This window comes from Dermacentor albipictus, chromosome 1 (genome assembly GCF_038994185.2).
Source record: "Dermacentor albipictus isolate Rhodes 1998 colony chromosome 1, USDA_Dalb.pri_finalv2, whole genome shotgun sequence".
NCBI lineage: Eukaryota > Metazoa > Arthropoda > Arachnida > Ixodida > Ixodidae > Dermacentor > Dermacentor albipictus.
In genome coordinates, this window is record NC_091821.1 from 168,311,841 (window position 1) to 168,335,926 (window position 24,086).

At 43.1% G+C, this 24,086-nt stretch overlaps 1 protein-coding gene across 4 annotated transcripts in view; it reads right to left on the reverse strand.

Annotated features, from left to right (window-relative positions):
* LOC139051910 (short transient receptor potential channel 4-associated protein-like) overlaps nt 1-24,086 on the reverse strand; it is a 133,328-nt gene that overhangs the window by 77,259 nt on the left and 31,983 nt on the right. For 2 of the 4 annotated variants that reach the window (XM_070528942.1, XM_070528943.1), the window contains exons 7-11: nt 13,153-13,263; nt 8,563-8,625; nt 7,461-7,523; nt 5,101-5,145; nt 2,329-2,436 (exon numbers count right to left, since the gene is read on the reverse strand). In XM_070528942.1, the coding sequence (XP_070385043.1) occupies nt 2,329-2,436; nt 5,101-5,145; nt 7,461-7,523; nt 8,563-8,625; nt 13,153-13,263 (390 nt within the window). The remainder of the gene's footprint in view (nt 1-2,328; nt 2,437-5,100; nt 5,146-7,460; nt 7,524-8,562; nt 8,626-13,152; nt 13,264-24,086) is intronic. The other 2 variants (XM_070528945.1, XM_070528946.1) reach the window with 2 other exon arrangements.

A 24,086-nucleotide genomic window follows, 5' to 3' on the forward strand; every position in this document is an offset into this window, starting at 1 on the left:
GTAGGGCACACTTTTCTGCGCTTAATAGTGAGCTTGTGTTTCTCGATTATTACACGTCAGAATTGGAAAAGTGCACTTTTTAAACTAACTGGAAATCTTTTAAATATAAAATTATTTGTTAATAGGTACTATCGCCATTAAACGAAACGCCAACAGCGGAGCGCACAGCTGAAGCATAACTGAAGGTATAGCACACGCCATTCAGTCATCACCGTTGACATGCACGCACATCCGGTTTGACTGCACTGCATTATGATGCTCCCCCTATACTGTGACACTTTTGTTCCTCTTCTGGTTCTCATTTATTTGAAAGTGATAATAGCAAAAAAGCTAAAATACTGCAGTATGCGTCTTGAAGGCAAACCAAATGAGTGAATCCATCTCCAATGATGGCTGTTAGATGGTGCAAATTGTACCACGCACACCACTGCTTGTGTTTCATTTGGCGTCGACAGCACATCCAGTCCCATGATATTCAGTTTGCATTTAAGGCCGCAGTTTAACATTGTTTATATCCTTAGAAGTCACATTTTGTTTTTGTATTGCATATCTGTTATAAACTGCGCTCATTAACACATTAAGTTCTTAGAAATTATCCAAATAAATAAATATGTTGCACTTGTAACATTGCACAAAAGTAAAAAAAAAAATACTGAGGTTTCCACGCAAAACGTAAACAGAATGTTGCAGTCAATAATGGCGAAGTATTATGAGTGTGGCCCTCATATAAAGTTAATGGCATTTATATGAGGTCCCACTGCCAGTTTTTAACTCCGAGACCCGCTGTATTAACACGTACAGTCGAACCCGTTTATAACGAACTCGATTGTTCCGCAAAAAGTTATTGTTATTGTATTGTAGCACTAAAGTTATTGTAGCACTAAAGCTGGCACAAGCAGTTACAATTCGGCAGCACTTTTGTCAAAAACCCGATTTTCAGTGTTATTTTTGTTCCTGGTGCGTTCCCACAGCTAGCTGCAAACTTCTGCTAGAAACATCCATCTAAAGAAGGAAATGTGGTGTCATATACCCCTTTAATAATGGTGCCCGGTTTCGATCATCTGTCATGTCGAAACTGCAAGTGCAGCCGCCATTTTTTATTTTAAAGCTTGTGATATATTTTGCTACCAGCAGGACGCGACTACATTCTACACATGAGAGCAAAGCATTTGAATGGCTGGAAGTGTGAACTTCAGAAACTACTGTAGCATGCCGCCACTCTGTGAAGGTCTCCGACATCATGTTCTCAGCATTACGACTGCACATCAGCCACACAAGAGCCGTAAATTATGTTATCTATCTAGGTTCAGATGAAAAAAAATGCGATGTTCAAAAGGTAAAATGTCACCGCAAACTGTTATTAGCAATCAGCAAAGTGTAAACGAAGCACCGCCAATCCGTGACCTCCTGATAACGGTGTAGAACCCGCCACCTTTTGCAACATTGCATGGCGGCAGCGCATGATGCAGAAATCTTGCCGACTCAGGCCGCATCGACTGGAACGCTTGAGTGGCCATTGTCTCCATGGTTGAAGGACATATATAGCCATTCCAAATAGTTGAAACAGGCGTAATGCAGGTGGTGCCACAAGGACAACTGCACAAAAAACTAGAGTGACACCGTCGTGGCATATACTGCACCGGCGCACGTGCCTGTGCACGCCTTGCACCATGCGGTTTAGGCTGTATGTCTCCTCCCAGGAGCTGTGCCTTGGAAGTGCGTGACCTTTTTTTGTGGCTTTTGAAATCCGCATGCGGCGGTTGATCGCTCGTTTCAAAGGCCCTATCATTGTCATAAATGGACTAAAGCGGGATGCGCGCTTCCTTGAACCTAGTTTGGTTGCACTTCTGTGGCTTTGGTACTTCACATGTGCCCTATTTTTACCATGACCAGGTTCAAAGCATTCGTTGTAACAGTACGACCATTTAAAAATATTCATTATATCTGGAAGCAGTTTGAATCATCAGGGTTGAAAAATTGTAAATGCACTAAAATGTGGCCGTTATAACCAATAGATTGTTATGTCTTGGATCATTATAAGTGGGTTCGACTGTATATTGAATGAACTGATAAAGTGAACAGAGTCAACTAAAAAAGCACTTACAGAAAGCTGTAGGCACAATAACAAGTGCACAGCCTATAATCCCTAGCTTATTAATGTCCCGTCTTCAACTTTCTGTCACGGATACATCTTTCACACTATTCTAATAAAACCACTAGTTAATGCTGCCGTGCTGTGTGCACCGCTTCAGAATGCGAGCTGTTTATGTGTATTATGCGCATCAGCAGGCGGCACAAGGACACTAGTAAATGACTGCAGGCACTCACCACCCACGAAGTCCAGCTCAGAGCCAGTGTCTGAAGTGCTAACTTGGTTTTCAATCCACTGCATCCAGTGGTTCATTTCACCGGCAATAGCTGGAAACCTCGGTGTGTCTGTGAAAGACACATGCTGTACTACTTCTGAAGCCACATTTGGCCAAGTATGAGAATTCAAATAGGGGTGCGCAAACGTAATATCAGACAAGCACAACAAGGATTAATATATATCTTTGAAGACTATGTGGCGAGCTGTAGCTCATCAAGTCGTTGTTTTAATGTCTTTATTATAACAATACAGTGCATGAACCTGTTTAGTATGGCATTGCCCTTTGAAAAAGTTATGTTGCACCATGTTTTCAATTACTAGACAGGTACTTGTTTTTATTAGGAACACATTCTTTTAAGGGAAACTATGTGATCTAGGCCCCTGCCATTTTTACAGATAGACTACACGGCTGAGAAGTAATTAGCAAAATTGCTATTTCTTCGTTTTTTTTTTCTTGGTAATGTCTGCGCAGCCCCATAAAATATTTGCAAAAATGGCAGAAGCCTAGATATGACAGCTTTGTTTAAAGTAAATTGTTCTGGATAAAAAGAAACACCTCGTATGTGAACAATGCTCCGTAACGTACAAGTGTATAATGTAGATTCTCGAGTCCCCACCAGGTGCTGCGTGCCTTAATGGGACAGACAACCAACCGGAACATGAATCGAGATAATGCCACTGATGGAATGACTGCCTGTCGTATTGGCTAAAACAAGCAGTTTGTCTCATTAAACGTGGATTTATATTTTTATTGAACCAAAGCTCACGAAAAATTACTTTGGCGCCCCACGCAACAAAAACATGAAAATGCATAAGTGACCTATCACGTGACTAGGTATCTACTACTGTACGCGGTTATTGGTCTTTTTATTAGCAATTTAATTGCTTTATTATAAGTTTTTTTCTAACCAACAATGTGCAGATAAGCATTCGTTTGTAGTGAGTAGAAAAGTGGCACTGCCTTCGGCTTTGTTTTAGATGAGTTGGCTTGGCTGGTCTATCGACAGAATACCGACGACAGGGACCGGCCAGCTATGATGTAGGCGTGCACTTGGAGGAAAACACAGTACAAATACAAGAAACTTCTGTATAACAGAAACCTATTGTAACGGCTTTCTATATTTAAAAGTGGTTGGAAAGGTCAAAACGTGGGTGGTTAACCACAGCTGCACTCACTCCTGTGAAAGCAAAGAATGGGCAGCTTTCACAATTTGCAAGGTGGGCTAGCGGCATCACTCTCACATCTCAGCACTGCTGGAAGGGGACTGTCTTTTTTAAAGGCTACTCAGATCGAAAAATTCTGCTTACAAATATCCATGCGCTTTTGGAAGTAACCGCTGCAGATGTAAACACTGCTGGGGATGAGCTTTTCGTTGCGTCATAAAAAGCTAGGTCCTTAAAAATCGGTAGGTAATCAGTCCCTTTGAGCTCATGTACCTTTCTTGAAATGTATTAAAAAAAATCAATGAATCAAATTAACCTAGCTTATAAACCACTTTGTGTATTTGTCTTTACTGGGATTATGTATGAATAAATGATTCAAAACCATGCACTGTTTGTTTTATTAACGAGCAATTTTCTCTGGCAAAATATATGAAAAAAACTTCTCGGATCTACTTCAGATTAGTCATGGAATAATATGCAACCCCATTAAGTTTGCATTACCATTAGCCAACTTCCCAAGTGAAGGAACAATTAAAAGAATCTAGAATCTTTCTTAAAGAAAAAAAAAAAGAAAGAGCAGATCCAATGCACATGTTAGAATCAATGTGACACTTAGCTGTTAAATATTTTACAACTAATGGCGATATGTACAATTTTGTTTACTTACATCCTATGCAAAGCTTAATTTCATGTAATGTGTATGTTTACCCACCACAAAGGCGACAACTGCATTGTCAGGCAATTTTAATGTTTATGCACTGCATTGTTCACAAGCTATGCCTAAAGGCAAACTCTAAATCAGGTGGATGCATAGCGCGAGATGCGTACACAGCAACGTCACAAGGATGAATGTGACATATGATGCTTGACGAGGGAAGGTAGAATGGTGATGACAGGTGTATGCATAGAAAATTGTTACATGTATAAAGCAACATACAGGGATCCTGCATTTCTTGCGTCACAATGGGACATACTCATTTTGGAGGATTGGCCAGGAAAAGGCACAACACCAGTGGCACATACCGAATGGTTAAATCAAACAAAACGAAGTAAATGAATGAATCCATGAAATATAATTCACCGTTCTACTATAAGATCAGTGTGCTCTAGAGATATCTGCGAGCTGACACTGTATGTAAGAATACAGTAAAAGCTCGTTGATTTAACTCTCGTTAATTCAGAAAATCCGATAATTCGGGCTCATCCACTGGTCCCAGCAGGTGTACGCATTATTGAATGGCATCAAGCTCTCATTAATTCAGAACTGCCTTCAGAACTGTATGGTCGTCACCCATGATCGTGTTCATAGCTACCACGGCTTCATCTGCAGTAGTTGCAGTGAGCAGTAGCTTTGTTTTGACTCGGTAAGTGTTGGCCACATGCCTTCAGAATTGCATGGTTGCTGTTTATGATCACATCAATTGCTACCCTGGTTACATCCACAGCAGTTATGGCAGGTAGTTCGTTTGTTTTGACTCAGTGCAATGCGCCCGCAATGTCACAAACATGCAAGAAGCTGTCCAGGATGAACAGTTCTACCACGGCCTGCAAGCAGGGATCAAACCTACCGGCCACATCGTTATGGACAGATCCTCTGTTGCCGACCAAGCTTACTGATTAAAAAAAAATAAAAAAAAATAAGAAACATCAGGAGGTGCACAAGGTATTAAAAAGGATGTCTCAGATGAAGGCGCGGGTCTTGCATCGCAGCCTCACTGTGAATGGAGTGCAAGACCTTCGCCGCTACGAGTGCTGATCTGTTGCGAGATAAGAAATGCAGCTTTCACACTGCTTTTATGCTAAACAGATACAGGATTTGTTGATTAATTCAGTAAATGAATGCACAACGATTTAGGAAGCATTTGTTTATTGTTTTTTCGACAACTTCGATAACTTAGTTAATCCGGACATTTTATTCGGCCCCATGAAATCCCAATTAACAAGCTTTTACTGTAATAACGGGGCATTCCCATTCTGAAGGATTGGCCAAGAACAGGCACACACCCAGTGACACATACTAAGTGGCTAAATCAAAGAAAATAATGTAGATCAAAGAATCTGTTAAACATAAAACATCATTGCATTAACAGGTGGTTGTTCTTTAGAGATGGCTGTAAGCCAACATTACATGTCCGGGTTTTATGTAGAAAGGTATTTTGTTACGCAGAACAGCGGTGCGAATACTTGGTTAGCATACAAGGGTTATATACAGAGGGTACCAGTTAACCTTGGCCAGAGTTTAAAAATATGCGAATGCCACATACAGTCGCCGACCGATTTTCTAGACTCCCAAAATTCGGACATGCCCGATTATTCGGTCAGCCTCGCGGCACCGCCATTCTCCCCATAGACCATAATGTAGAACAACTGCCGAAAGTTCGGACACCTTGCAACCTCTCGTCTGATTTTTCGGACACTCCTTGAGCCAACTCGGTCGAGAGCACCATGCACCGACTCTGACCGGTGCATGGTTCGACTTGCTGAACGCCATTTTTGTTTTGAATGGAGCTTCCTTGCTGCCCCATATGGCTGCCCCACGAAGTGACGCTACTGGAAATCCCCGCTCATCATCATCGTTTCTGCCTGGTTAGATAGAGTGGCTCTGCAGCAGTTCCGGTTTCAGCTTAGTAAGCCATGTCAAGACAATCCAGCAGCTGATTTGTTTTTTCGCGCAAGACGCTGCGAGCAGGCCACGTTTTTCGTTTGTGCGACTGGTGTCGGCACGGTGGTGTTTGCTTTGTGTGCTGTGTCGAGATTTCGGTGATCCAAAGCGGCATATGTAAACATCGCGTCAAGGGTCTAATGGCGCCGACAGTGCCCGCGCAGACTGCGCTGAACGCGGAAAATGTTCTGCCGAGACCTGCACAGTGGTTGCATTGCGATTCCGGACACCGTCTCATTTGACAGTTTCATAGGTGCTGACACTGCTGTATTGACATACGCAGAACTCGACAAGGGCAAGATCATTCGTCAGGTTTCTGCTGCACCGCCGGACGACTGAGTCGGAAGATGACGCACCATGTGCTACGCTGCTGTCGCATGCGGAGTGTGTACAAGCAGTGACTGCTTTCAGCCGCTAATAGTGACCGTACGGCCGTCTCCGAGATTCAGGCTTATCTGATTGCGCGTAAACGGAACAGTGTGCAACGGCGCATTCACGAGTTCTTCGAAGCCTACTGCCGAGCCCGAATATGTGCGTGGAAATAATGGATTTAATTTTTTTTTCGTAATCTGCTTTTTCGGACACCTGTTTATTCGGACATTTTCGCAGTCCCCACGAGGTCCGAATAAACGGTCGGCGACTGTAGCTGAACAGAACCAAGGTAATGCTGTTTGCCGTCGCTTGGAGATAGTCAAATTAATTTTTTTATATTTCACCTAATTAAACAATTAGTCTTAATTCTTTCACGCTCTGAAAAAAACTTATTTAGCATGTATTGAGCAACAGAAAGCTAGTTATCGGGAGTTTTTTATGTTGCTCTGCAATTTTTTCAACCACACTTCTAATCTAATCATAATATTTAAGAAGTTAATTAAGACAAATTATCGAATTAGGCAGAATGAAAAATAATTCGAGTATCTAAAAGTGACAGCAAACAACATTACATTGGTTCTGTCCAGCTATGTGGCATTCGCATATTTTTAAACTCTGGCTAACGTTAGTTGGGACACCCTGCAAAAGCCAGTTCGCTGGTACTTTCATAAAACTTTCGTAGGTACATGCAAAAATATATCCACCGAGATAGCGAGCAACCCAGCAGCCAGGCTGTCGCACCAAACCCAGGTAAGTAAGCAAAGCTTCGCTCAAAACAAAAAACAAAAACCAACAAAAAGAAGCAGTGGATGCAGCACAATGCTGAGCCAAACAGGGAACTGCACAAAAGCAAAACGTAAATTATTTACCTAAAAAAAAAAAAACTTTACTCACAAGGTTTTGCACAAGCTATCATGACCAGACGCTTGAGGATTCCAGGTACATTTAAGATGACCTCTGAAGAACAAGACAGAAGAAGAAGGTAAGCGAATTCAACATGACATCATTCACAGTGCCTCCTCCACCAGCAAGCACACTGGAGCCACATTAAAACACTCCCGCAATGTGCTTAGACTGGAAATTCTTTCAAAACATTATTTGTATTCCTTTGGCACAAGAATGATCATTACTCTGGAAAAAAATTACAATTTTAATAGTTATGGGTGTTCATGCTAATTAGCCTAGCTTGTTTATGAAAGGACGTTTGGTCTGTCCACATTCTGTATTCAAGCAAAGTGTTAGGCATTACTTGCAAAGTCCAAATAAATAGTTGAATAGCACATGCATTCCTGCAAGGAAGTTTCAAGGCTGGCCCAGGCATAACGAGTTAGGGTGGTCACATTTCAGAGCGCAGCTCTTAGGCGCCCGCTCCTGCATCAAGTGTAGATGCCCCTCGGCGTAACTGAGCAAATGAGCACAGCGAAGGATGAAAGAGCAAATGCGGAGTGCAGCAGGGGATGAAAGATGGTGATAGCTAAGAGAGCACGAGGAGGAAAGCGGAGGAGGAGGCTAAAGTGAAAGCACGAAGCGGAAATTGGAGGAGGAGAGTATGGTGAAAGGGGGAGAAGGATAACAGAGTAGCAGAGTGCTCCATGAGCAAAGACATGGCGCTATGCTAGCATATGCCATAGTGCGCCGATGACGTCATTACTAAGGCATGCAGCGAATGCTGGGTGAGAGCATCTACCAATAACATTTATGGAAACAAAGCACTGGTGTGTGCTTTGAACCCACATCGCATGCTCTACTTCACCTGCACTGCCGCCGCTGCCGCTAGAGAATGCGCTCCACGTGAGACACATGTTCCCGTGTTCATGCTTTCTTTCTGAACAATGAGATGCAACCGGTGGAATTCAAAGCACCTGAAGAGCTGCGCTCAAATTTCGTATAAGGGAGCATCGTAATTATCAGTGAATTTTCTGTGTTTCATTAATAGTGCTATAAGCAGACTGTACTCTACACCAGAGCATTTAATGGCAACAATGAAGCACTATACCTTGATTGATGTCGCGGACACAGGAGAAGTTGTTGCGGTTTTTCTCCTTGCACTGGGCATACACTGCATGAAAAGCATACCCTCTCAATGAATTTCAGAGCATTCACGTGTACATTTGCATTGTTTCTCACCCACAATCAGCAGCTGCAAGAAATAATTTGTTACAGCCTGCTTGGTGGTGCATGGATAACACTTGTTATAATCGGAGACAACTATGCAAATGGCAGTAACTCCTCTCTCAAATACATAAAGGCACCCATTTTTTCATTACACATCAGTTTGCCTCAACAAGTATAAGTGATGATACAATATGTGCAGTTCGCAGGAAAAAAAAAGGAAAAAAAAAGAACAGACAGTTTTTGCTGCCCTGCCAGTTAACCTATTTTTTATCATGTTATCGAGGAATGAAGAAATAATTAGGCTGTGCCATCATAAAAGCAGACTGGTCAAAATAGCAGCAAATAAAATTTTGGCCTAAGGTGCCAAAGGGTTTGAAGGGAAGATGTGGGTCAAAAAAACTGAACTTGTCAGAAAAAAATTTTTTTAGATTTGGTTACAAAATCATGCTGCAACATTCTATTCTAATGCGTTAAAAAATCAGGGTGCTGCTCCGACCAGAAGATTGCGAAAAATTATTCTACTTGAGGCGTGGTAGGTGTATGGGCTTTATTTTTTCCATTCATGCTCAATTGACGAGGCTTTCCAGATAGCAAGTTTTCCTGGCATAAGAACAAGTGAGCACTAGCCCTGGCTGAGCCAGCACCAGCTCATTTTCTAATTTTCAACAGCGCTCCGGCGAAGGATATGCTTCCTACATATGAGATGCAGACTGAAGAAAAGCTGTTGTCTTGCTGTATTCAGGGCAAAACCTAAAGTACAGCTGAGCCTCTCAACAGCTGGATTTGGTTGCTGCACCCAAAACAGGATTTGCTTCATGCACTGTTGAGAAGATGGACATGTCTATTAGCCACACTGTGGTTCAAAAAAGGCCACAAAGGCTTTGAGGAGGTTCTACAGGAGTTGATCACTCTGAGCAACAAGACAGACCAGAGAAGAATCAAGGAAAATGGTCAGCTGAAGCTAAATTTCATTGTCGCAGTACAGCAGAAAAAGCCTGCCTGGAGGAGGCAGCTCAAAAAGGTTCTGAGGGTACAACCCACACAGCAGCTGAATTTTGAAGGTTTACAACACTTCTTCAGGAAAGACTGATCTGCCTTCTGGCAGAATTTCATGCAAATTCATCCACAATAGTAACAAACATGTTTAGAAACTTTAAACTTCATTTTAAAATCTTATGCTGCTTTCACTTGCTTGTGCACAAAAATTCTTGTACTTAATGTGACTCAATCTCAGTCAAAGTTGGCATGAACATGCACAAGGATGTGCAAAATGCAGGTATCTAGGTCTTATTGTACAGTTCAAACTACTAATACATAACTTCTTACTGTGCAGCACCGGACATAATATTGTATTTTCTGACTTCTGTTTACACTCCTGTAAAACACCATGTATATGCGCACCACTTATAGTGCGAGACAAAACACTGGTTATAATGTGACTGCCGGAGATGAGCTAGGCAGCAAGCACACGTGCCTATGAGAAATCCTAGCCGAGGGGAGACTGACGAGAGCAATACGGAGGAGGAGGCGGTGCAAAGTGAACGCACAAGGAATGGAGAGAAAAAAAAAAAAGGCAATGGCAGTGCGTTTTATGTCGTGGTATGCGCTTAGGTGTTCTGTGGCGGATGCATAAAGGTTGCCAAAGCAACAAGCTTGTCCTCTGGTCAATTGTCAGCAATGCGCGCTCTGCACTGAACACGTGTGCACTGTTGCACTTCAGTGACAACAGTTTGTGTGTGCAAATGATTATACAGTCACTGCTCAATTTTTCGGGCATGGACCGAGTAGCAAAAATGTGTTAATCAAATGCTATATGTCGAAATGTTGAATTAGAATGCTATACTGCAAGAGGCATAGTTTGTGACCTTTACAACAAAGTGGCCTGCATAATGTCCTCAGGATTTTGGAGGCCCCATGCACTTCGTTATGAAGGCATTCGACGGTATCCAAAGTCACAGCTGGTGCTACAAGCTGCAATGCATTCACAACAATGAACTAAAACTGCTATTCACTTTTGAACTGTGCATTAAGGTATGATGTCACACTTGAATACCAATTTTCTTCAAAAAATTGTATTTTTGATCTTTTTTTTTAAAGATAAACAGGAAATTGAAACTTATAAATTTTTTTTTCACACCCGTGATATGTCAATTCACTACGACTTTTAGCTCACATCAATAATATATATATTAAATAGTACACTATTCTGATATAAATTAGCTCAATTTTAACAAGGTGCAGCACAATAACCAGACGCATTTGTTCATATCTATTCTGACAAGTATCGATGCTCATGGAGCAACTCCTTACTTTTTTCATTACGCACTTCTATAAGCTCCACAAGAAGAACCCTTTCTGTGTTACTGGCAGTCTGATGACATAGCTTATGACATAAAAGCAGCCAATGCAAGGGTTTGCAGGCCACATACACAAGGCAGATGATGACGCGAGCATGTGTAGCTAGTGTCTCAATGTCTCAAGCTACTGTCTCAACTAGTGTCTCAATGCTTGGAAACACGAAGTAATACGCCAAGACAAGGAAAAAGCTCAAAGAGGGCCCTGCTACAAGTATGGGGTATTTCATCCATCCAGTATTTTGATTTCTTGTGCGTAATGCAATTTATAATCTTTAATCTTGTTTTTCTCAACATGTAAATAATGAGTGCAATGAACTAGGATTGTTGAAATTCACTCATAATTTTTTATATTAGGGCCTGTTGTCTCAAAACAAAGCCTCGTGAAAAGCCAGTTGTGTGTGTGTTTGGTCTTTCAAGGATATGCACGCACTTTCCTTACGATACTTATTATAGTTCAATGGATGGAATTGCGATAAAGCTACATAAATGCCAATGCATTATGGCATAGAGCAAATTGTAAGTTAGACTGTTAGCAGTGAGAGGCAAATTTGACATTATTTCAAGCAAAAAATTGAATTTAAAAATTTCCATACATCTTTTTCACAGCTTTAGCCATGTAGCCAACATTAAAATTGTATTCTTAACAAGAAGCACTAGTAAAAAGATTATACAGTCAAACCTCGATTTAATAAAGTTCGTAATGCAAAAATCTATTTTCATTCCCCGATCTTATTCCACTGGAAACCATGCATCTTTTTTTGTGATTTAACAAAGTAATTTTGTGACACGGTTTTGATTTAATGAGGTTGGTCATTGCAAACATGTACGTGGAGCCTGTATGGCTAGTAAATCTAGCAAAAAACTATTAAAATGTCGATCGAGGCAAAAGTTAGTTCAAGCGTCCTTCCGCATGAAAAGTTCAAGCGGCAAAAACACTGTCAAAGCGTGCGCCGGGACCTAGTAAACTGGAAACACCGCTGCGGCATTTGATGCTTGGTCAACCCCTTGCGGAGGCGGGGTCGTCCAGCGGCTGCTCGCAGCACTCACAGAAACACAAGATCCAACGATTCCTTCCGCTTCTGCGCAAGGGAGATGGGGAGGGAGCGAACGCATCATAAGGTGATCGAGCACGCACATGGCAAATGCAAAGGCCGAGCCAAACGGTTCGGTTTGTGCCTTGGTGCTTGACGCATCTAGTGTTGGCGGTCACATAATCTCCCAAGTCTCCGAAACATCGTGTGAAGCGTTTGTTCGTGTTGTAACAGTGAGTTCGTGGTCATTGCGCGAGATCTGTTAATGTTTACTTGAGAGTGGGTGACACTGATAAAAACTATGAATCTTACATCGTGTAGTTGTCTCTCTGTTATCGCCATCAATGTTCCACCTCGCTGGCAAAACTGACTTTTCATTTTTTTGTTGTTGCTCAGAATGAACATCCGTTATCTTTTTACACTTTTGTTTTTAATTTGTGGGCATCGGCTGCGGGCACTAAGCGCAGTCAGCCATGATGTACAAGATTGATGGTGCCGCACGATGCAAGTCTTGGACCCCGCAAGCCACGTCGATGCAATGCTCTCGGCATGATCTGCACGGCGTGCGTTGCCACTCATAGCTGTGCTAACATGGCCCGACCTTTTTGTAATTTGTTTATAAGTCCTTATTAAATGGAACTATCCAGCAGGAATGCTTTGTTCTCCTGCAAAAAGTTCAGTTGTTTTTCCTGCTGAAACTTTAAAACCTAAAGTGAACGAAATTTGCAATTTAAAGAAGTTTTTTTGCTGCAAGTACGACTTCGCTATATTGAGGTTTGGCTGTATTTCCAATTTAGAAGGTGGCATCATAACTTAAGCGTTTGCTGTCACTCTCACCACCACAGCAATGAAATGGCTTTGGTTTTTAGTTCCACATGCAATGCACAAGTATTTCACATGGCAATAGCAATCGTCTGCCTTCCGTAAAAGTCATGGGTTCATTGAACTGCACTGCACTGACAAACGGTTGTGAACACCTCAATGTGATGGTGACCCAGCATATACTGGTCATCAAATTTAGATGTTCACAAATTTTAAGATTTTTTTCTTACATAACAAATTTCTTATGAAAGGAGAGCTTACATGATGTTTTGTGCTCGTACACATCCAGGTCCGATAGGCTGATGGCCAGAACTTTGCAGAAATTGGCCAGCTGAATGTCATTCATGTTGGCAATCAGGCTGGTTATGTTGGCTACAAGACACAAAAACAAAACACATGATCATGAAATAAAATATCCAATGTCCCCAGAAAAGTATGTCAGCAGGCGTATTCAATTGTGTTTCACACGTCACAGTTATTTGACCACAAGTACTGAGTATCAAAAGCAAGAGCCGTAAATAAATATTCGCATACAGGCAACTTTATAGCCACAATTAAAAAAATTTAAAACAGCATTTCAACGTACTAACATTCTCTTTAGCTGAGTATACCCACTCACTTAGTAATGGGTTAAACCAACAGAAATGAATTACTTCTCGGATGTTAACAGATCACATATGTGCTTCTGAAAAATCTTTGTGCTACAATAAATTAACTCAAGACAAACACACTGCAAACACTGCTTTAAAATGACTCATTTGACCATCTTACCGACGATTTAAATTTACCACAAAGCAATACAGGGGCTATGAGAGACCACAGTTGAAGGCTCCGAATTAATTTGGACCAGCTGGGGTTCCTTAACATGCACCTAAAGAACAGTAAATGGGCATTATGGACATTTTGCCCCTACCAGAATATGCCCATCACAACTGGTTATTAAACCTGTAACAGAATATTGAGCTTAGCTGCAAAATGTTCTAGGCATTAGGCCACTTCAGTTGATTACTTCTAAACAAAACAGTGCAGGAATGAAAGCGGCCAAGGAAGTTTTGAAGCAGCTCTAGGAGCAGCAAATTTGGCCCCTTGGAGCAGGCTTGGAGCACAAATTGTCTATTTTGAAGCAGTAAATACACGTTTTTGGAGCAGCTGGGTAAACTTCAATATTGGCATATGAAGAAAAGGTGTTCCTTATTTGACTTTGCAGAACACTGTTAGGTTATGGCAGATCAGTTCAATGCAAGCCTGCAAGGTGAGCAAATTCGACAGGAAAAAATTGTCATCCACCTGACTGTGGGATGAAGCTGCAAAAGAAACCCATACAGGTTTCTCAGAAACTACCATTAAGTTACATACCGGATGTGCCAACCAAATGTGGCGAAGAAAACTAGGACCAAGGGCTTTTTGTGAAAAGTGCTTTCTATGTTTATAGGCTTGTGTTAATGCTAGTTGAGTTTTTTAAAGCATGATATGCTTTTAGCTCCTGTTGTAGGCAACCTTCAAGTGACGTTGAGCCAAAAGCGAGAGCTGTTATCCGGGCACTCAAACGAGAACCAGGCAAGTTGCGAGACGTAAACGAGATCATCCGGGCAACTAGTCAAAACTTAGGAAAATGTGGTCTCTGTCCCCCAACCCTTCGTACAGGACTGCATTACATACGCTAGTTACTGCCTAAATAAGGTACAAAAACATGCTGCTTCCGAGTTCTTCCTAATGTTTGTTCACAATATCGCTCAAGCTGCAACTTCTAGTACGCTGAAGTTTTATTTGTCATTTCCAACAGAGACGTTCAAAAGGTAGATACAGGGCATCATACATTTCAATGTCATCTTTTGGTACTGAAACAGGATTGTTTGTGCTCCACTGAACACCAGGGGTCCACAAGTTCCGCAGTGCAGGTTCTGCGTCGCATCAAGAGATGGTGCCACACTGCGTGGCGCTTCCTACAGGTGCTTTTCATCTTCTAGATGGGCAGTGTGCTCTGTCTCCCTGACATCTTTCGCTGCCTGTCAAGCTGCCTTCAGCCACTTTTCTTCTTCTAGCTGGGCAGCGTCTGTATGGACCAGTGCACAGTATGGCGTGGTGCGGTGTGGTGCGGCATGGTAGGGTGTGCCGTTGCGAACATGCACTACACCCATTTTAAGATTCATCTCAAACCAATCTGCTTGGCCGGTTGCCATTTCATGCTTACATCTACTCCCGATTATGGGACAGCCAGCAATTTTTTTCATTATGAACAAGCAACTAGTATTTAATTTTAATGAACATTTATAACCTTACTTATTCAATTAGGTGCCAATGCAAAAGTTGCAGAATATGTCAAGAAATGGCATATATAGTGACCTAGGTCTTGTGTGGTCTTTTTTTCTACAAATGTTTTAAAATATGGAAATTTTTTTTTTAATCCTCGTGACAACATGGCCCTGCACCAGTAATATCAGGGTATCTACCAAGTTGACATTTCCAAATTCCCTGAGTTTTCCAGATTTTCCCTGAGCACCTTTGCAATGTAGAAGAGGCCCCCCAATGTGGCCGCTGACACTAAGGGATAGGTTGAATTTTCTGAATGAGCCATAACTTTGTTTTATGTCAAGACGGGCTGACACCATGTTGCCCGATGCTGTCTCTCTCTAGTAAGCATGTTGAAAAAAAAAGATTATTTAACCCAGTTTGAATAGTAAGGAGTAATATCTATTCTATAAAAAAATAATAAAACAGAAAGAAGGTGATAGTAAAATGCGCAGCGGAAAAAATGGTAAACCCCATTCCGAATCGAGTTGAGTATGAGCTATTTCCATCAACTGATAGCAAGCTCATCGGTATGAGGCCTGAACTTTGTCACAACTAAGATTCTCTCTCAGCAGCTGGGAAGTCAACCTCAACTGTCCCGACATACTCTCAGCCCGTACACAATATTTCAGTGTTGGGTTTCACTACTTTAAAGAGTTTATTTTGGTTTGGATGAGGGACACCTGCATCTCGGCATCAGCCAACACTTTGTTTTCTTGAGCTCAAGCTCCTTCAAAGAGGTGGCGGCACGCTTCCTTTCCTGTTAATTCTTCAGTACGTCGGTCCTTTCTGTTCTCATCCTCCTTCCGCCATGCGTTCGGCCCATGGATCATTTGAAGCATCTTCTTGGTCAGCTGTACAGTCAAAGTCCGATTTTTCGGACTCCCTAGGGGCTGCGAAACCATCCGAAAAATCGGGCAGTCAGAAAAAAATGAATGCATGTCTTTAACTGCCCTTAACTTTTTTGTTACCATGCATATTAAAATCGATCACCGGTGATTGATACTTTAGATCGCCGATTTCTACATGTTGGAGCCGTTTCATATCCACTTAAGGCCATCCAGTAGTTAGTACAGGCACTGAACTTTCAGAATCAGTTACTATTTTCGAGCTTTGGTGATGTTGCGATTTTTGATGGACCTTTTCGCAAACGAATGCACATATGTTGTAGCGAAAAGAGGAGTGGCACTCACCTTCTGCCACGCTTCAGAAAAAATCATGTTGCTCACTATTACACTGCACTAGCACCAAAATTTTGTAATCAAATGACTCCCAGTAAGTCAAGAATTAAATTATATCGCCACCTTTGCCATCTGACAGTGCTGAGCGGTAATAATTAACCGAAAATGATGCCAGCTGTTCACTAGTGAGCTTTGGTTTGGAGTCCAAGTCGTTTTATTCCACCAAAGTGTATTTCTGAAGGTCCACCGCAAGTCTAGCATGTGGACCTGGCATTTTCAACCAGTTTTCAAGACTATTGGTTTCACTTCTCTCATAAAATCCAGGCTGCCGGTGTCACTGTGCAGTTATTGAAAGTGGCTCCCATGGCGTCATCCCGCGCAACTGCATTGCGAGAAAAGCGTTATGCTCGAAAGTATGCTGCATCCACACTTCAATTTAGTAATGAGGACTCGAGTTATGATTCCAAAGATGACAGCAAAGCAGATTCAAGCTCTGACGCCGACGATGTTTTGAGTCAGCATGGGACATCCGCAACTGTTCACCGCCAAGTTTCCGTTTCAGCCTTGAGCGGTCTCCTTCCTTATGCGCACTTATCTGCCGATCTTTTGGCACGACCTGAGAGCTCTCCTGATTATCTTCAGGGTGTATACTTCACTTGGTTATGATGTGCTGCCAATGGCAGCAAAGAAACTTCCGTTCGCGCCAAGAAGGGCACCAGTAGCACATCTTGGCCCAGCACTGCAGATCAGCACAAGACAGCTCGCAATGGCATGGGATTTCTTTCTGCTCTTCTTCCCTGCAGAAGTGATAAAGACAATCTGCAAAAATGCAAACAGATATACTGGGATGCATAATCTTCTAGTTGCCCAGCTATGCTGAGAGTGATTGGTCCTGGAAGAGGTGTATGACTCTAGACGAACTGGTGAAGTACATTCCCTGGACTTCTCATCGGACCATCCTCAGAAGATGATGAAAAGACGAAACAAAAATGTGTTGCGAGGACCACAAAGTGCACCTATGCTTCACAAAATCCAGGAACTGCTTCATCGCATAGCATGAGCGATGAACTGGTCCTATAGTCGGATACAACTTTAGAAAAAAGGGGGCGTTTGCTCCTCCAAGGCGGAGGCAGACGAGCATCCACCAATGGGCGCGCGCTTTGGACAAACGTCATGAGCCAGGCGGCTGGTGACCCCGCCGACGGAAAAGATGGCCGCCCGCGCTTCGAACTGGGCGAAGTCGCGACAGCTGTGTGCTTCAGCCCCTCGTCAGAGTGAATTCCAGTAGTGTTTGTGAGGGTCTATCATGCCGGAACTATTACTACGAACTTACGATGCGCCATTTATGCCGCGTGCATTTATTCTGAGCCGTGATCCGTTGAAGGAACATTGCAGCGAGCATCGCTGGCGCTGTGCTACGCTTTGCCTGTAAACAGGATCCCGCGGCGACCGCTGCGAACACACATCCTGCGTACTCGTTCCATGTTGTTTTATTTCGCTCCCGAGTGAAGTTATGGCGAGAAAGTTTTCCAAAGACTGGTGCCTACGGTAGCGGCAGGTGTGTTTTTCGTCGGATGGGGTGAAATGATGGAGCAAAACCATTCTCAGGAGAAATCAGAAAAGTTTGCGCAACAGAAACTATTTGCGGAAGAAGCCTTCAACGCAAAGATTTGTCGCCGTCAACTTAGCGTAAACTATCAATAGAGAGGCTTTAGCTTTTCCGGTATTCCGGTAAAACGCAGGCGGACGCCCGGCGCGTTGGGGCGTTGGGGCGGAGGCGTAAACGTGAGCGGTCGAGCGGTCTGCACGGTGCAGCCACCTGGTGGCGCAGTGCTCAAACAGACAGAAACAGTTAATATTGCATTAACCGAGCGTATTCTTCTTCGCTGCTGGTGTAAATTTTCGGCACTGGCATAATCGTGTTGCAGCCCCAACGCCGCCTGCGTTTTACCGGAATACCGACGAAGCGACGGTGTTCGAGTGTTGTGTGGCACCGTCGATTGATTGCTGTACACCAGTTCTCACTGCACGCGCAAGCTGTAGAATGCGTGCTGTGAAATTGTGAAAACGCAAAACCAAAAAATATAAATTTTATGCTATTTGAAACCAAGAGTATTTATTTAAAACGATGAATGAAGCATTTTTGCACCTTCCTGCCTCGACCGTATTCTCGCCCCAGGTTTGTAATAGTTGCGATAAATGCATTGTTTTATATAAGTACTTTTCCTATAGCAACTGATTCATTTTAAGCATGAGAAACGAGTAGTAGATACGCCGTGTACAAGTGAACAAGCGCAAAAGCGTTGCAGAGCTGCTCTTTCTTGTCACTTGCAATGAAGCTAAAGAGCAGACGACAGGCAGCGTTGTGAAAGGCAAGGGGTTATTTTTCTGCCGCTATCCGGCATGTGCTGCAGCACATGAGAACTCTAATAAACCAGTCATCAAAATGCAAAAGTCTTTATTTATACCGAGAATTGCGCGTTTCAGGAGCATGATGTTTCGAGCGGGACTATTTTAGTCGCGGAGGCTATCGGCAGTCACGCTTCGGTCATCTGGGCGGGGCGCCTCCCCTTTTTTCTAAAGTTGTATCAGACTATAGTTTCTTTTTTGTATCTGAAGAACGGGGGTGTAATGAGCATTTATTTTTTCAGACACTATTCCTAGGTTATTTATCTTTGAAATGCATATACCGAATTTCCTTTGATATTAATGTTTTAGAAGATATCGTTTTTCTATTGTTTTTATTAACTGGCAGCAAAAATGGTGCTTTCTACAATTTTTATGTTTTACCTAAAAAATATTTTGTTTGGCAACATATGTTTTTGGAAAAAGAATTTCATTATGCACAACATGCTATGCTGCAATGTGTGCTGGAATATTATTTGCAGAGATAAATATTTTTTTTTCCGAGACCTATAAAAAACTACCATTTTCTCACGGTAATGAAAGAGCTAAGGGCTCAAATTGCCACAGGCACGTCCGAAAAAGCTCTTAAGGCCTGCCAGTACACTTATTAGGCATATCGGTGCTCGTACTGAGGCAAGAGATGGGGGTGCAGGCGTGTATAGTTAAGGAATACATACTGTGTCTCGTGACAATTGCCCCTTCCCACGCTTGTTATGCTTCACCGCGTAAGATTTCTGTATTGAGGCGAAGCTAACTTTCGGAGACGCATTACGCAAAGCGCTGTGCTTTGCGAGCTTAGAAGCCAATCGCGAGGATGACAAAGGCGGAATCAGTGCCATTGCTGACAGCGGCAAATTCTTTCAATGAAAAACATGGCACCACACGGCAAGGAGCTAGCGAATGTAGAAGCAGCTAGGCCTAACGCGCGGTGGTGGCTGCGGCTGCCAGCGGATCTGCCACCGATTATCTGCTGATTATCTGATTATCACTGATTACCTTGCCCTCATTACCCTGATTATCTGATTACCACTGATTATCTTGCTGCCACCAGTTCGAGGCAGCAAGATAATTGAAATGGCAGCGGTGGTGGCTTTGATTAATGCCATTTCAGACCTGCAGTCAGGGCAATGCACATTGACTCTATGGAGTACGTGGTGGTGCCAAGAAGCCGTGTGAATTATCGGGCATCTCCGAAAAATCGGGCATCTGGAAAATCGGTCGTTAACTACTCTGGCAACACCTTGTGCCGATGACACGGCGTCAATGATCGATTCGTTGCGATTCGTCCGTTATTGGAGCCAACATTAACACGACTTTCATACCCTTTCAATAAAATTACAGCTAATTTTTCTTGATAGAAACACAAGTTCCCAGAGCTTTCCCCGAGTATTTCCAGAGTATTCAAATTCTATGAAAATTCCTGGTTGGTAGACAGCCTGAATATAAGGGTCTCAGACGTAAAAGTCATCATCTAGTGCATTGTGTATAGTAGGAATGTGCAAATCTGATCCAAGGTCTCATAATGGTTTGGAAAGCCAATCGTTACAAGATCGTGCTACTTCGCCTTTGATAGGGACCGAAAATGCCTGCCAAAAACAGCTGACGCAGTGAGAGAAAAGTGCGCATCTCGTTCCCAGTGCCCTTATTTGACGAGGTTTGTGTAAGTATTGATGCAGTCTTTGGTGTGCAGAAGCGTTGTCGTGGTCACAGCCTTTTCTTTGATTTTATTTCACGGGCTTTCTCTTTATAAAAATGCTTCCCGAATCCTTGGTTGTTTAAAATGCTGTTATTGGTCATTTGTCAACGTCATCCACAACTCATCATTGGCATCTCATCGATGAGGTAAATTTATAAATTTAGCTAATTAAACGTGTTCGTGCACAATGAACGAGAAATATTCCCAGTGACCACCGCTAACAACACCCATCAAGGTACAATGAGCACCATTCGCGATATGCCTTTGGTAATCTGCAATTCTTGGCGACCTTCAGTTAAGATAGCAGAACACCACAGAGTAAATGTGAAATGACACACTGGTGATTGCACGTTTTCCAGTACATCACATCGCTTGCCAAGAAAAAGCTTCAAGATATTTTCGAAAACAATAAGAGAATAAAAATGTTCACTGGCTTTCTGGTCTGCGTCATCAACTGATATGCTGAATAAGCTCGATTGTTCGGGCTTATTCACGGTTCTGCCATAGGTACCATAAAGCCAATGTAAAATGGCAGCCAATATTTCATGCGCTGAACGGTTGCTTATTAAAATTTTCGGACTTGGTCTGCACAAGTCACGTCGTGAACATCGTTGCCGCGAACGCAATTTCGGAGCCTTACGGTTTCACCAAAAGTTTAACTGCGGCCACAATTTGGCAGCTATGATTGACTAAATACGAAACTTTACAGCTTGCATTCTGTGGCAGCAAGATCCTGATTTTGTGTGGTGTGGCTGGGCAGAAAGTAGTGTAGCCTGAGTGCAAATTAATTTGAGTTATGATTGCGGTTGCCATTCCATTTTGGTGACCAAGTTTCATGAAAGCAAGCAGGCCATTAATGCACCAGCCAGTTACAGCCAATGCTCGTTACAACAAACCTTGATAATCTAACGAAAATGGTCCATTCTATCCGAAGTCTGTTCTACCTAAAATTGGGGTCGCGGTATGTTGTGAAATGGAGAAACTTTGTATATAAGTGAAACTTTGTACCCGTAAGTGAAAGCAAAAATGATAAACACATCAACATTAAAACAAATAACTATAGATAAGTGGGTTTAGATGGTAATTGTCAAGTATGCGGTACAGCACTGTCTAGTCCACCGTTTTCCAGATGCTTCTTGGTGATGAATGGAAGTTTCCCTGCACTACAGCGCGCATACAACCACACAACGACAAGATTAATGGCCTGCACAATGCCGGCGAGTCGACTAGCCAGAGCTGCTGTTGCCAACCGCCCGGCTCGTGCACATTGGCACCGCCAATGACACAAACGATGGCTATGATTTGTTCTTCACAGAAAACAGTGGTCGATAGTATAAACTGATGTCTTAATTTAACTTTTCACCACATGCGATGACCACTGTCAAACGTGTAGAACGAATGAGAGCTGTGGTACGAGGTAAGTTCAACTCAGAGTCTGCGTCTGGCTCCGCTGCACTGTATGCGACACTGCTTGCGAGACTGCTCACTAGTGTATTTTTTGCTTAAGAAAAAGTCCACTTTTGCAAATTCAGCAAGCGGCCAGAAATAGTTGCATGCAGTGCATTGTCGCACGCATGCATCGCTGCAGCAATGTACGTTGCATTTACATCGAGTAGTCAAAGTATGCCCAAAAAGTTGTCTGTTGTAGCTGACACTCCATTATAGCCGGGTCCATTAAATGCGAAATTGGTTGCGTTGATAATATGGCCAGACTAAACTAAGTGAGACAAATAGCCCGTTATATCCAAAATTATGTTGTACAATAAACCGTTATTAACTCCCCCATCATTATTTCGGAAAATCGGATAATTTGGACTTTGTGCTTTTGTCATGGCAGGAGTATGCATTATCTAATGCAATTAAACTCCCGTTAATTTGGACATATTTGGCCGCACGTCGGTTAATTCAGACAACTCTTGCAGCTCGGTGAGCGCTGGAGCATTGCAAATGTTGTGGGGATGTGCGACTCTCACGCGTTTCCTGTAATCCGGCTTTGCTGCATGGCCGGGCGCTCGCGGTGGTCGGAGTGGTTGAGGCGCAGTACGAGAGATGCGCTGCTAACGCTGCCGACAGGCGGGGTTACTTGGGCGCCGAAAGAGAAGGCGCTTTCTCTTTGGCAGTGGGACGGCAAGCAGCTCGAATGTACCGCGCGTGCGCCGATCCAAGCTTCTGCGAGACCGTCTCGCGTGGCCCCCTTTGAACGCGCCACCGTTCACGTGACCGTACACGCGAACGACTAGGCGTTGGGATCCAGCATGGGGCGAACATATTCGCTCACTATTCGGTCGCGGTGAGTCGGACTTCTAGATTTGTCACGCGCCCATCGGCATGTTTTGTGGATAGCAACTCGGCTAGCAGGCATTGATCTATGAAAGGTGCAATAAATGCCCTTGTGATTGTTTACACTACTGTGTTGTCGTTCCTTTGTCCCAAGAGCATGGGTGTGAGAACCCCACAATGTGTAACGCAAAAGAGCAGAAATTACATTAGTGCATCGTTAGTCCACATCGCCATAGTCATCAGTGAAAATAGCACATGAATGACAGCAATGCCAGAACGCTTCGTGCCTATTTGTGCCTTTAAAACCTTTATTCTTGCATTTACCGCCGCGCACAGTAACGCGTTGGCCGCATGCCTTCATGACTGCGTAGTTGCCATACATGAATGCATCGATAGAGGCCGGGGTTTCATCTGCGGCAATGGTGACAAACGGTAGTTTTGCTTTAACTCGATGAGCATGTCGGCGGCGGTTACGGTTTTGTCCACAGTGGTGGCAGCGAACAGTGGTTTCATTTTGACTCGGTACGCGCATCATTCGAGTGCCTTCATAACTGCGTAGTCGCCATCCATGATTGTGTTGATAGCGACGGCGGTTTTGTCTGCAATTGAAACAAACCATAATTTTGTTTTGACTCAATGCGTGCATCGGCCACACGCCTTCGGCACCGCAAGGTCGCGTCGACAGCGGCCATGGCTTCGTCCGCAGCGGTTGTGGCAACGAGTAGTTTCACTTTGACAAGCTTTCTAGGATGAAGAGCACCAGCTACATTGTGATGGACAGGGACCAGCTCACTGGCTAAAAAATAATCGAGATGTGCGAGCAGTAGTAAAAAGCCTGTCTCAGATGAAGACGCACACCGCAGCCGTGCTGTGAGCGCTAATCTGCCACAAGACGACGAGAAGGGCAGCTTCCGCACAGCTTTTGCGCAAAATAGAAGCATGATGGGCCCATTCATTCAGTAAATAAAAGCGTGTTAACATAGTAAGCATTTGTTTATTGTTTTCTTGATATCCTCGATAATTAGACATTCATTTAATTTGGACATTTCTTTCGGTCCTGTGAAATCTGAATTAACGAGACCTTACTGTATATGGATACGTTGCAATGGGCATGACCTGTACTAAATAACTTCTTAATGGACCCCTTATCAGGTCTGGCCATTTTTAACAGACAAGCGCAGCGCATACATCATCCACTGACGACTGTCCACAAAATATTACAGCACGGCTCACCCACAAAAACAGCTGAAACTTCAAACCAAGTGTTGTGTGCACTCTACCCCCCCATCTCAAGGAAGCTTCACTCCCACAAATGTGCCCATATAAAACGCATTGTTAGCTAC